Consider the following 13,773-nt stretch of genomic DNA (forward strand, 5'->3'; position numbering starts at 1 on the left):
TACAGCGAAACACAGCTGTGTTGGGGGGGGGAGAGGGACTGTACTTTTTAAAATTCCTTTAAAGTTTGTTACTTCATTCTACTTGGATCAGCATTATTGACTGGTCTCACACCCTTTTCTCTGCTATAAACTATAAATAACGTCATCAGCAAAAACTAAATTATACCTGAAATGCAGTTTGTTCTAATCTACATAAATAAGTGAGAGACCTTGGTGGCAAAATGTCCTGCCGCATCTCTAACCCAGCCACTTGCTGGGCCAAATCAAACTACAGACTCTGCTGTTATCTATAGGTTTTAAAATTTTACTATTTGGTGATGGAGAACTTACAGTGCTCACAGACAGTAAGGGAATGGTCTGGGAACTGAACCACAGAAGACTAAAGTTAATAACACAATGGCAAGAGGGCCACAAAAATAATGTGGTGTTTGCTTGGGAAATTTCTGCAAGTAAATGCAGCCCTGTAGACAAATAAGCTCTTCTGTAACATCTCATAGCTCTGCTTTTTTTTCCCCTTGCTTTCTATCTGTATGTAAGTTTCCCTCGTATCTTTTTTTTGGGGTGTCCTAGCCATACCAAATTTTCAGGACATGTCAGGGAGGAATATGGACTCTGACAAGGATTTTTTTTTTTTTTGTATTTAAAGATCACTTCCAATGCATGTCCCAGATAGTAGGCTCTTTTAGAGCTGGGTGGAACTTCTTGTAGTTTATACTTGAAGGTGGTAATTTGGACAGTGATGATCTGCTGTCCATTATCCTCCACTACATCAAATAACTTCTCCTGGTTTATTGCGTTGTCTTAGGATGTTACTGGTATGTCCAGATTCCCCCTATCTTGCTGGCTGTAAAAATACTCATTACCGGGGTCCAACAACAGTTCAGATCAGGTCAGTGAACAGAGAACATCTCTACTGGCTGCAGGACTGAAATAAATGCAAGAACCCAATGCTTCTGAGGTTCAGGTTAAGAGAGATATGACGGACAGAATGAGTGTAGTGATAAGAGACGGAGGTGAAAAGAAAGATTTTCCCAGGATTTACTTCACACCACTTCACCTCCTCATTCTTTTCTCCCAGCTAACAATCCAGATTTCCTTATCTACCCTTGACTTCCAAATACTCTACCAACCAATAAACCTGAATCTCTTCTGCTTTTGTTCCACCATCCCTCCTTCTCACAAACTACCTTTCCCCACCCGCCAATCTTCAATACTCTTCCTTTGCCTCACCTCCTAATATTTCCTCCGTGGACATCCAATTCCAGTAATTCCCTCTCCTCCTCACATCTTTCTCTCGCCTAGCCTTCACTTTTCAATCCTCAGTACAAAGCCTCCTTCCCCAACTCTTCTCTTTTCTCCTCCTTTAATTAGGTACAAGGTAGAGGGGGGGGTCTGAGGTGATGCCTCAGCACTTTGTACACATGAAAAAAGTTCAAGTCTTGTTTTGTCATGGCTGCGGTTGGAACCTCAATGCACTTGTGCACTTGGTGCTGGGGAAGTGGTAGCAATTCACTTTATCTAATAAGGAATTTTTTTCCCCATAGACAAAGAGAAAAAATACATAGTATAACATTTTGAAATGAATGTTATTGTTGGGACAGAGGAAAAGGGTTTTCATAAAAGGTCATTTTATTTCTTGAGATATGCGACCGAACACCCCTGTATGCAAAAACCTTTTCAGCTTTAAAAATATTAAAACTACAATTAATTTTTTTTTTTGGGGGGGGGGGGGGGCTGTAATGTGTTGATGGTGGTAGATGTATTTTGCTAGAGCTCCGACTGCCCTGGGGCTGTGCTCCTTATATTCCCCCATTTAACATTTGTTGTCTCGGTCGGTACAATATGCTAAAGTGCTCCCAACTTTAGATACAGCTTCTTAATTTGAACACCGCGGGTTAAATCTGTCTGTGGCGAGATGAGTAATTGGTGTGATGTGGGTGCTCAAAGGCCCTTAGACTAAGTGAAACATTTTTGATGTCACATATGAAGAAGTCATTATTCCTGTACTTCTGGGCTTTTGATTTTTTATCATAAGACTAGCAACTACTAGCAACATTATAGTCTCAGCCTTGCACTTGTTTTTCCTAGACAAAAGAGACTCCATAAGTTAGACAAAAGATGCTGAAATACAAGGCTGTAGGACATTTTCAACTGATAGGAGGTTATTTTACATTCCATCTAGGATTGCAGAAGCATATCTGGAACAAGGATGAGGCCACCTGACATTCCATCTAAGATTATAGACAATATTCTTAGAACAAGCACAAGGTTTCTAATCTGGCAAATTTGAAGAAAATATTTACATATGAGACGAGGATTAATTAACTTGGAGAATGAAAGCAAATTACCATACAGCCATTCAGAATGTTTATAACAGAAAGCCAATCATAGAAATTTTGACAATTATGTAACCTAATTTCAGGGTTGGAATGTAAATTAGCTTCATATCAGTTTTGGCATACCAGAAGCGCGTTGGACAGGCCTATAAGAGACTTCTACCGCAAGGCTGGGGATTCAGAAGGCCTGAGCACGAATGAGAAAGAAAAAAATTTCGGGAGGGGAGAAGGATTGGCACTTAAATCCAATAATGAGCTGATGGCACAGATTCTTGGCAAAATTTGGAGTCTTGGAGCTGAAATCACTAGGGAGCTCGGCTCAGTTAGAGCTTAAATGCAGGCAGGAGCTTTTAAAAAGTTATTTGGATCACAGATGGCTTCTTTATGAATATAAGGTTATTGAAGGTTCATGTATTTGAGAATCTGTTGCTGGTAATTTTACTTCTTACATCCTATGGGTCAGATTAAGTTAATTTCCTTGAATATTAGTGGCATATCTCACCCAATTAAGAGGAAACCATTTACTACAGTTCCTTAAGAGATCACAGGCTCACACTGTACTGTTACAGGAGAAACAGCTTTCGCATGCGGAACATGAAAACTTTGATAGATTGAGTGGGTCAGGTGTGGGGCGGCCCCTTACACGTCCCAGAGCATGGGGGGTCCTGCACTTTAGTGCACAAGAATCTTCCATTACAAGTAATTAACACAAAAATAGATGGGGAAGGGCGAAATATTCTTCTGCGTTGCCGCTTCCAACAATTGGAATTCGGCTTGGTTAATGTTTATGGCCCTAACTCTGATTCCAAACAGTTTTTATTCTGATCTCACAGTCAAGCTGGGGTTTCTCTCAGGTCTTCCTTTGATAGTAGGAGGCGACTGGAACGCCTGTATAGCTCTGAGGGTGGATTGCTCCTCTCCTAGCATACATCGGAAGACGTCGGGGTCTCTGACAGCATTGGTTGAGATGTCTAACCTGGTAGATGTATGGAGGCACACATATCCCTTGAACCATGATTATTTCTATTTTTCTGCCAGGTAGAAGTCGCATTGTCTTCTTTTTATGTTCAGAGAGTCTGTTGTCTAAAGTTTCTCGATGTGACATATTGCCAGATCATTTGTCCGATCATAATCCGGTTTCAATTAATCTGGATCCGACAGGTAGGGGTGGCTCGGCTGGAAAGTGGTGCTTGATTTTTTCATTGCTGGGGAAGCAGGACTTCAGGGCAGTGGTAGAAAATGTGATACAGATTTTGACTACCATCATAAGCTCAGAGGCATAAGACCCTGTGTTGAGATGGAAGACCTTGAAGGCAGTGCGGAGGGGAGCTATAATTAGTTACGCTAGCTATTTGAAAAGTATGAATTTGGCCAAGCAGGCATGGCTAGAGACAGAAATACTAAACCTTGAAAAGGAGCAAAAGCGAACATGTTCAGCTAAAGTATACCAACAACTGGTACGAGAGCAGTTAATTCTTCAGATGGGAAAAATTGAGAGGGTGCCAAGATAAACTAAGCAACAATATTATGAACATGAGAACAAGAGGGGTGCCCCGCTGGCCTGAGTGGTTTGGAGAAGACTCAGTTATACAAACTTAGATCTCCTAATGGACAAATAGTCTCTGTTGATGAATTCATGGGTGAAGTGATCCATGCCTATTACACCAATCTCTATAAGGGTGCCACATATGGTAACACAGAGGGAATAGAAACTGTCCTTCAAGGTCTCCAACTTCTGTCATTGATAAAATCAATGGACGACAGTCTTAAGATCCCTAACACTCTGCTAGAGGTACAGAGGGCAATTAGTGGTCTGGCATCTGATAAAAGTCCAGGCCCTGATGGTTATCACATTGATTTAAAAAAAATTAAAAATTAAAAAAAACTCAGTGTTTTATTACTGTCCAGACTTAAAGAACTCTAATTCTTTAAGATAATCTCCAAACTCTACAAGAGATTTAAATGACGCCCATATAAATTGATTATACCAAAAGAAAGGCAATGTACTGGAGATGGAGTCATATTGACCCATTTCCCTGCTCAACGCGGACGCCAAAATATTAGCTAAAGTAATGCAATTGCACTTGGAAGGATTGATGCTGCATATTATACATAAGGATCAAACAGGATTTATTAAAGGGCACTGGTCTGTAGATAATACCAGAAGATTAACATCTTACAGGTGATCAGGACCCGCAGAATAGAGGGGGCTACTTTAGTTCTGGATACTAGCAAGGCATTTGATAAGATCCAGTGGCCATATTTATTCCAAGTCTTGGTAAAATTTGGGTTCCCGGAGGAATTTAATAAATGAGTGCGAACTCTATATACGTGCCCTAAAGCATACATTTGTATTAATGGACAGTTCACATCTCTGATCCTGATGGCTAGTGGAACTCGATAGGGGTGTCCCTTATTTCCTCTTACTTGATATAGCCATTAAACCTCTTGCTCAGTCAATTCGTGATCACAGAGGGATTCATGAGGTAAGGTTGATAGGGTTCGGCATAAAGTCTCCCTATATGCAGATGTCGTCTTAGTATATCTGATGCAACTGGATAGTTCTAGTCCTGCATCAATGCAGTTATTGGGCGACTATGGAATATCATCAGGCTATCAAATTAATTTCACAAATTCTGAACTCCTTTTTAGAGGTAGAACTTATGTGCCTAAAGCTTACGACATTTTAGGCATGTCCTTCACAGGTTTACATATTTGGGTATTCGGTTTGTCACTAACTTTAGAGACTTATTCAAATTAAATTACTTATCATTTCTCATAGCTGTGAGGAAGGATCTTAAGGACTGCACTGACTTGTACATTTCTTGATCAGGGCAGATACATTTGATTAAGATGTAAATCTTATCTAAGTTAATGTATTTGTTCCATCATCTCTCACGTGCCGTGTCCCAGTCCATCTTTACGACTTTGAATGGACAAATGGGGAGTTTTATTTGGAATAATAAAGTAGCACATATCAAGAAGGAGATGCTGTGTAGGCCTAAATCTCAAGGGGGGGGGGTTAATGGGGTTGCCACATCTCCAGAGTTATTATTGGGCAGAACAATTGGGGTGTATACTAGAGTGGTTCAAATCTAGAAACTTCGAGTGGGTGGTTCCAATTGGAAACAGAGCACATGGAGGGAATACAATTTCCCTTACTTTTGACTCTACCCTCTTTCTGTAGTTGCCAGGAGAATCCCAAGTAATCCTTTAATTGCACACATAGTACAAGTTTGGAAGGTTGGACTGAAAATTTGTGGGGATCTCATGGCCAGAATGTTCTCCAGTGATGCCATTGGTTAAAATCCATCTCATACAGTTTTATTTTTCCTGCTATAGCCAATTGGCAGAAATATGATCTTTGTTTTCTTTGGCAGTATGGAGCGGTGATAACTCTCAGTCATTTAATGATCTGATTAAGCAGTTTCAATTCACAGAGAACACTCATCTGCATCTACAGATGAGGGATGCTTTGAGGGGTAGGGGGTGGAACCCTCTTGGTGCCATGCTTTTTTGAGCAATTTCTTTGTGACCAATTCCTTGAGGGAAAAGCTGTTTGTTGCATTTATAATTCAATAACTGATACGAATGAGATCCCGGACAGAATCATTTTTGTGATACAGCATTGGAATGATGATTTGCAGCCTACAGTTGATACCACAGACTAGGAAAAGATATGGCAGGAAGCACACTCCATATCTGCAAAAAGTTGATCTAATGGTTAAATTATTACAATGAACATTTTGATACCAGATTGTTTTTAAACTGTTTTCTCTAGATCAGCTTCTCCGTTATGCTGGCATGGTTGTGGGCTAAATGGCACTTATTTACACATGTCCGCAAGTGATTTCTTTTTGGCAGGATATCAAAAGGGAAGTCAGATTAATGTGTAACAATCATTTCTCTTTAACTCCCTGTTTGGGGCTGCTGGGTTATTGGAAAGACTACTGAAACCATCTCAACATATATAAAATTATTAATCATTGTTTACATGCTGCCAGACATGTGATTGCACTGGTGTGGAAGGGTGCTCCAAATATATCCCAGTGGCACTCCCAACTGGTTGAGATTGCAGTTACTGAAAAAATTACTTACTTTTTAAGGGAAAAATTGGATAAATACGTATGACTATTTGGAAAGTTTTGGGATTATTTGGAAAAATAATGAGGTGGTTTTAATGTGGGCTATCATAACAACTGGAGGGGCACGTGTTTTCTGATTGATTGGTGGGCTTGGAGATGACTATTATGGCTCTGTGTGTTTGATTTTGTAATTCGGGGAGCATGTTAACCTTATTCTGTAATACCTTTTGCATCTGAATGTATTCTGTCTGTTAAAATAAACAATTAATAAAAACTAAAATAAATTTAATCAGGGCTGCTTTAACTACTTAATGGCAAACTTGTGGAGGGATCCCCTTTTAATATTTTCCTTATTGTTCATTATTCTCCCTCATCTCCCTGATCCTAGCACTCTTCCTTCCATCACCCTTTGTTAATCTGATGCTGCTGACCTAGTGCTGCAGTTTTCCTCCTCTGCACCAGCTGATAGAAGAGCACCTGTATACCACCTCCTCCTTCTGCTTTGTGGGTCAATTCAAGCATGCCTTTACTGTCTTCTGGTCCATTCAAGTGTGACATGAGATGTCTCTCTCCTGCCAGTTTGTGCGGGATGGCACAAGTGCGGTATAAAGGAGCTTGTGCTATGGGCAGGACTTGTACCAAGGGTACAAAGCACTCTAGATCAGTAATGACCATACCTTTTCTAGAGAATTCCCAGGCAATCAGGTGTTCAAGAATTTCTCCCTCGGCATCTATATCTATAGCTATATCTATACACATAAAACAAACTCAACTACTGTATTTAAACTACAAATGTGCAAAAAAGAACCCTTTAAAGTGACACAGTCATGAAAATTTTGTTAAAAATGATTGAAAGAATTCAATTAAATAAGGGTGAAAGTGCCAGTTCATGACTTACTGAGATTTAGCAAGCTATTTGTATGGCTCTTACACATGCCAGCAGGCTACAATTGTTTTAATGAATTACAGGCATAAACACCCTTAAAACATTTTTATTGACATTATCTAGGTAGAGCTAGAAGGCATTAAATAGATAGTAAAGACTAATGCTGTAAAACACTTGGTAGACGGTCCACTCTTAAACTGAGGTACTTAAACTAGTCCAATTTATATTATATAGATATATCTATATACACATACATACATATATACACACACACACACACACACACACACACACACACACACACACAACGAATGTACATGAGAGGGCTGTTTTCTTCTGCTTGAGATTATGTGCACTGGCCAGTAATCATCTGGGCAGAGCCCTGTGCACTCATGTAATGGCTCCTGTGATATGCAAGGCCCAAGGCAGCTGCCACTTTTCAATCACAGGCAAAAGCAGCCCTGAATTTAATCTACAAAATCCTGGTAAACCAAAAATAATTGCTTGAAACTAAATTAAAATGAAAATGGAGTGAGCGAAGGGAGAGGAATTTTAGAATCCAACCCAAAGTTGGATTCTAAACAGGTAAGAAGGGTGGAGGAATCTTATGGTCCATTCCTTATCAAAAGCAAAAGGCTTGTACATCCCTTACAAATACTTACCAACTAAAATAAAGACCTGTCCTAAGATGGCAAGGATCAGGGACAGGATCTCACCAATTCTAAGGGAGTACAGAACACTCTCCAACAGCTTTTCACCTGTGGGATGACTCCTCCTTGCACCTATGCACATAAGAAAACAATTCCTTCATTTCTTGGACATATCCATGGAAATTAAATAAAATATTCCAAATCTAAATCACCACCACCAGATTCGACACCACCTCATTCACCAAAACTCCATGCAGCATTCTTAGAAATCCTAGAGTATACATCTTTGGAAGAAAAAAAAACTGTTCATGTTGAAGTCTCCCTAAACTGGGGATTGAAATGGAACAGGATTATTTGGCGAATATACCCATTAAACATGTGCCTATGACTCCCAAATCAAATACAGAGACTTTGAATCCATTTACTAGATGCGAGTTTCAAAAAGCCATTTACCTGGGTAAACTGCCCATCAGAAACATGCCCAGCACCTAACTGGGTAAAAGCATGCATGGGGAACAATGTACATGCTTTTACATGCATGAGAGGCAGGTGGTCCCAGGAAGAAAAACACTACGTAAAAGCAGGTAATTTTCAAAAGCGTATTTATGCACATAAAAGTTGCATATTTCATAGCGATTTTCAAAAGTGCATTTACCCCCATAGGATTTAATGTTCAAATCTACGTGCATTATTTCCAAGGTAAAAAATTACCTGCAGAAAGAGAGGATACAATTCTCTGAACTCCCTGCTGAAGTTGCATGGCAACTGCTGAGAAGCAGCTTACAGAATCAAAGCAACTTGTAATAATTCTGTAGTTGAATCAACAGAAGTAGTACTATTATTTGCCACACAGATTGCTGAAATACCACACATCCTTTAAATGCCTGCCAAGCAACACAATGAAGAGTACTTGAAAACACTACTAATTATACAGTTAGCATCCCTAAAAACAAGTTCATTACAAATTAAGCAGAGAGTTAGATAAAATTGAGAGCAGCGTAGGAGTCATGTTTTACTTTCTAGCTGCTTCAGTGTTAGTTAACAGTTGAAGCATGAAACGTGTTTCTGTTGTGTTTTGAGGTTAATCGCTCTGCTGGTTCAGTTTAGCTTCAGGTAATAGCAGAGAACGAAAGGGAAAGGCATTTCCTAACTGACTAGGACCAGGAAGTTATCCATTACGCAGCAACTCACAAACGTACTCATCAAAATAAAAGAAAGGCTTTACACGCGCCTGGACGCGCATCCAAAACCCCTCATGCAATAAGGGGATTAGCGTGTCCAAACAAGCGCATAGCCGATAGTGCTCATCACGTGTAAATTCATGTTGATGAGGCTATTAGCTATTACCACCAATGTAAAAAAAAAAAAAAAAATGAGCGCCTGACACACATTTTAACTCTCAAAAATTAAAACCTGGCCCAAAAGTTGACAGAAAAGCAGAAAATACTGCTTTGCTGTAATTCCGCCGACTTAATATCGTAGCGATATTAAATCAGAGGAACTGGAAAAAGGAGTGCTGGGAAAAAAAAAAAGTTGCCAGCAGTCAGGTTACGAAAACAGATACTCAATTAAGAAGGCAGTGCACAGGTTAGGAAAACAGACACTCGTAAAATTGAGTGTCCATTTTTCTAACCCTCACTGATAGCTACCTCTTCTGGGTGCCTAATGCAGAGGAGGCACAGAGGATACACAATTTTCCCTACTACCTCCTTTTCACCACAGCAGCCCATTTAAATATTAAATTGGGTGCCCAGGAGAGGTGACTCAGCATGCATTAGGAGAGTGGATGCTCAATCATGAGTTGCCTCTGCTGCCACAGGAGTCAAAGTGTAGGACGCCCTGAGGCAGCAGCGGGATCTGCGAAATATGGTCATGTTGGCGTTGCTTGTTGGGATTACAGGAGTTTACATCGACCATATTTGAAAGATAAGTACTTTTGGACTGTTGTGTTTTGAAGGAGAAAAGTTTGGAATCAATGATGTGAATAAATGTTCAAAATAAAGGTTTTGAATGGAAGGGTTTTTTTCCCCTATGATGGCAGCTTTGCAGCAATGAGCACCATTAAAAGATCCATGACATTTAAGGTGCGCTGTCTGAGGTTTTCCCCCCTCCAATCATTTTCCTTTGTTATATAAGTGTTGCGTCCGTCGGTGTTCGACGACTTCGCTCCACTTGCCTCACCTCATTCTTGGCTCTTCCCGCTTACCTGGGAAAGATGGCTACTGCCGCGACTACAAGCTGACCTCTGGCATCCCCAGAATGGCTATGGTGCAGTCTCCCGCCATTGTTCCTCCCAGGCACCTACTAGGGTGCGCGCGCGCAACCCACATCTTTATTCAACCCTTGGCGCGAACCTCGAGGGCGTTCCCTTATGCTGACGTCACGCCATCCGGGTATATTACCTTCATTCATTTGCTAGCTCCCCGAGTTAGCAAGGACTCAAATCCGTTCCTGTCTACGCTACTCTGCCACTTCCGTGCTGCCGCCGGAAGCTCTTTCTCTGCCCTTCTGGGTAACTCCTAACCTGGGTACCCGCTCCTTGGGGGCCCCCTGCTTTCTTTCAGGTGCCTTACAGGGAACAGGTACTCGCTCCTTGAGGGCCTGCTCTCCCTGCCTCGGTGCCTGTACCTTCATCTACATTCCTGGTGAAATCGCATCGCTACAGCTTGCAGTTAGTGAGTACAACATCTCTCTACTATTCTCACCCACAGAATCTCCTCGCTGAGAAACCAGCAGCGGAACCTCCTGACATCATCCAGGAGAGAAGGGCTCCCTCATCTGAGGTCCCTGAGACTGATTCTACTGACTGCCTCACTACTGCCACCTCTGGTGGACATCTATAGCTGTATAATATTTATTTATTTATTTAAGTTTTTTTTATATACCAACATTCAAGACAGTAGTCCCATCATGCTGGTTCACAAGAAACAGGGGTGCAGTTATAATAAAACTTTACAATTTGAACAATAGTGCAGAAAAGCAGTTACATATAACAAGGAAATCAATAACTTGGAGTGAGAAGAAAAATGGAGATCAGATAATTATATATATGTATAAATAACATTGTATAAATAACATTGTAAGAGGTGGCTTTTAACGCTATTACTAGCGAAGCGAGTTGATTGAAGGGAGTTAAATAATGTTGGAGTTAGGAAAGGCCTGCGTGAACAGCCACGTCTTGAGTTTTTTCTTGAATGTTGAGATGCTGGGTTCCATTCTAAGATCCGGGGGAATGGAGTTCCATAAAGTTGGACCGGCTGTGGAGAATGCCCGATCTCTAAGCGTGATGTGTCTGGTAGTTTTGGCTGGAGGTACTTGAAGTGATCCTTTGTAAGCATCTCTTGTCGGTCTTGTTGAATGGTGTAATCGGAGGGGGATATGGAGATCGATTGGAGCTAATTGATGGATGTTTTTGAAAATGGTGAGAATGGCCTTGTAGATTATTCTGAAGTGGATGGGCAGCCAATGAAGGTCCATCAGGATGGGGGTTATGTGTTCTCTTCTCCTGGTGTTAGTGAGTCTACGGGCGGAGGCATTTTGGACCATTTGCAATGGTTTGGTGTGTGATGAAGGGAGACCAAGCATGATGGTGTTACAATAGTCCAGCTTTGTGAAAATGATTGATTGTAGAATTGTTCTAAAGTCATGTGTGTGGAAGAGAGGTCGTATTCTTTTCAGCACTTGGAGCTTATAAAAGCAGTCTCTGGTGGTTTTGTTGATGTTAGCTTTCAGGTTTAGGTGATTGTCAATTAGAACTCCTAGATCTCTCACTTGTGTAGTATTTGGTACGGTAGGATGAGTGTGTGTGAGGGAGCTGTTTTCTGGTGTGATGAGTAGAAGTTCCGTTTTTGATGAATTTAGTATCAGGTTGAGACTTGTGAGAAGCTGTTTGATATTTTGGAGGCAGGTTTCCCAGTGAGACAGTGTTTTTGCGAGCGACTCTTCGATGGGGATCAGGACCTGAATATCGTCAGCGTAGAGGAAGTGTTTGAGATTGAGGTCAGTGAGAAGTTTACATAAGGGTAACAGATAAATGTTAAACAAGGTAGGAGACAGGGATGAGCCCTGAGGGACTCCTACTGACGTGGGGTGAAGAGAGGATTCTTTATTATGAATCTTAACCTTATATCCTCTGTTGCTGAGGAAGGTTCTGAACCATGATAGGGCAGTGCCTGAGATACCTATGGCTGTTAGTTGGTTGATGAGGAGGGAGTGATTGACCGTATCAAATGCAGACGAAAGGTCGAGTAGTATCAGAAGGAAGGCTTGTCCTTTGTCCTAAGCCTAGGATGATGTGGTCAGTCATAGAGATGAGGAGGGCTTCCGTGCTTAAGGTTTTACGGAATCCGTATTGTGATGGGAATAGAAGGTTATTATCTTCAATGTAGTTTGAGAGTCGTGAGTTTACCAATTTTTCCATTATCTTGGCTATGAATGGGAGGTTAGCTATTGGTCTAAAGTTGTTAGAATCGTTTGGGTCGAGATTTGGTTTTTTGAGAAGGGGTTTGAGTGAGGCAAGTTTGAGATTGTCAGGGTAGAATCCTTGTGTAAGGGAGCAATTTATGATATCTGCCAGGATTTTGGAGATAGATTCTGGAATTGATAGTAGTAGTTTGGCTGGGATGTGATCCGAAGGGTGAGAGGAAGGTTTCATTTTCCTTAGAATTCCTTGGATCTCAGTGGATGACGTTGTGTCAAGTTCTTCTAACCGAGTGTAGTTGATTGAGGGTTGAGGAGTGGTTAGTGGAACAGTGGGGTTCGTGGGGAGCTGCGATAGAAGAGTATTGATTTTGTTGCTGAAGAATAGAGCTAATTCTTCCGCTTTCGATTGAGCTTGATCATGAGCAATCTCTGGTTGGTTTAGTTGTGTGAGGTTGGCTACATAGCTGAAGAGGGCTTTGGCGTCGAATACAAGGTTGTGTATCTTCGAGGCGTAGTAGTCCCTCTTGGATCTTAAGGTGCTTGATTTGTATTGATGCAGAGATGCTTTGTAGATTGAAAGAGTGTTGGTTCCTGGGTTTTTGCGCCATTTAGCCTCATTTTGTCTTAGTTGGAATTTGAGCTTTCTTAGTTCTGAGGAGAACCAAATAATAATAAATAATAATAAAATAATAAAAATAAAATAATAAAAATAATAAAAGAATCATTCTTGTTGGGTGTGATACGAGTCTAACTCAGTGCTATAGCTCCTTGCGGAGCTCCTTCCCATGGGCATGGTCACTTCCGCAGCACCAAGGATCCACAGAAATACTTATAACCATAACAGATTGCTAACTCCATGGATCTGGTAAGAGGCAATGTGAGATATGAGCATATAGCCATGGAAGACACGCCTGCCAAAAGCATCCAGGGATTTTTGTTCCTTCCCTGGAAGTATGGAGGAATGAAGTTTTGAATGTCGTGTCTTCTTTTGGGCTGATTCAACAACAGAGTGATGATCCAGCTGTGACGTTTGGAACCCAGGAGCTGACTGCACAAGGTAGGTGGCATCTGTCTTGCGGTTGACAGGTGGGACCGAACATGGGTGTTCCCAGTTTCTCTTCAGGAGATAAAGGAGAATTTCATGAATAGATATAGACATGATTTCCTTAGGAGCATCAAGAAACTGGAGTACTTCCAGCATCTTGTGCCTAGAGTCCTCTTCTGTCTGATGTTGAAAAGGAATGGTTTCAGACATTTCCTTGATGAAATTAATAAAAGACAGATCTGGTGGAGGTAGTCTTTCATTTGGAGGAGAGGGCTCTGATGGTAGATCATCTGTATCTTGGGATGTATCATTGGTCCAAGGATCATAAGGCTGATCTCCAGCAGCTAAC

The 13,773-nt window shown here is 41.1% G+C and overlaps 1 protein-coding gene across 2 annotated transcripts in view; it reads right to left on the reverse strand.

Moving 5' to 3' along the window:
- The window catches only part of LOC115082218, a 51,876-nt gene that overhangs the window by 24,819 nt on the left and 13,284 nt on the right, over positions 1-13,773 (reverse strand). For both annotated transcript variants that reach the window (XM_029586472.1, XM_029586471.1), the window contains exon 4: positions 7,970-8,089. In XM_029586472.1, coding sequence (XP_029442332.1) covers positions 7,970-8,089 — 120 coding nt within the window. The remainder of the gene's footprint in view (positions 1-7,969; positions 8,090-13,773) is intronic.

Source organism: Rhinatrema bivittatum, unplaced genomic scaffold (assembly GCF_901001135.1).
Source record: "Rhinatrema bivittatum unplaced genomic scaffold, aRhiBiv1.1, whole genome shotgun sequence".
NCBI lineage: Eukaryota > Metazoa > Chordata > Amphibia > Gymnophiona > Rhinatrematidae > Rhinatrema > Rhinatrema bivittatum.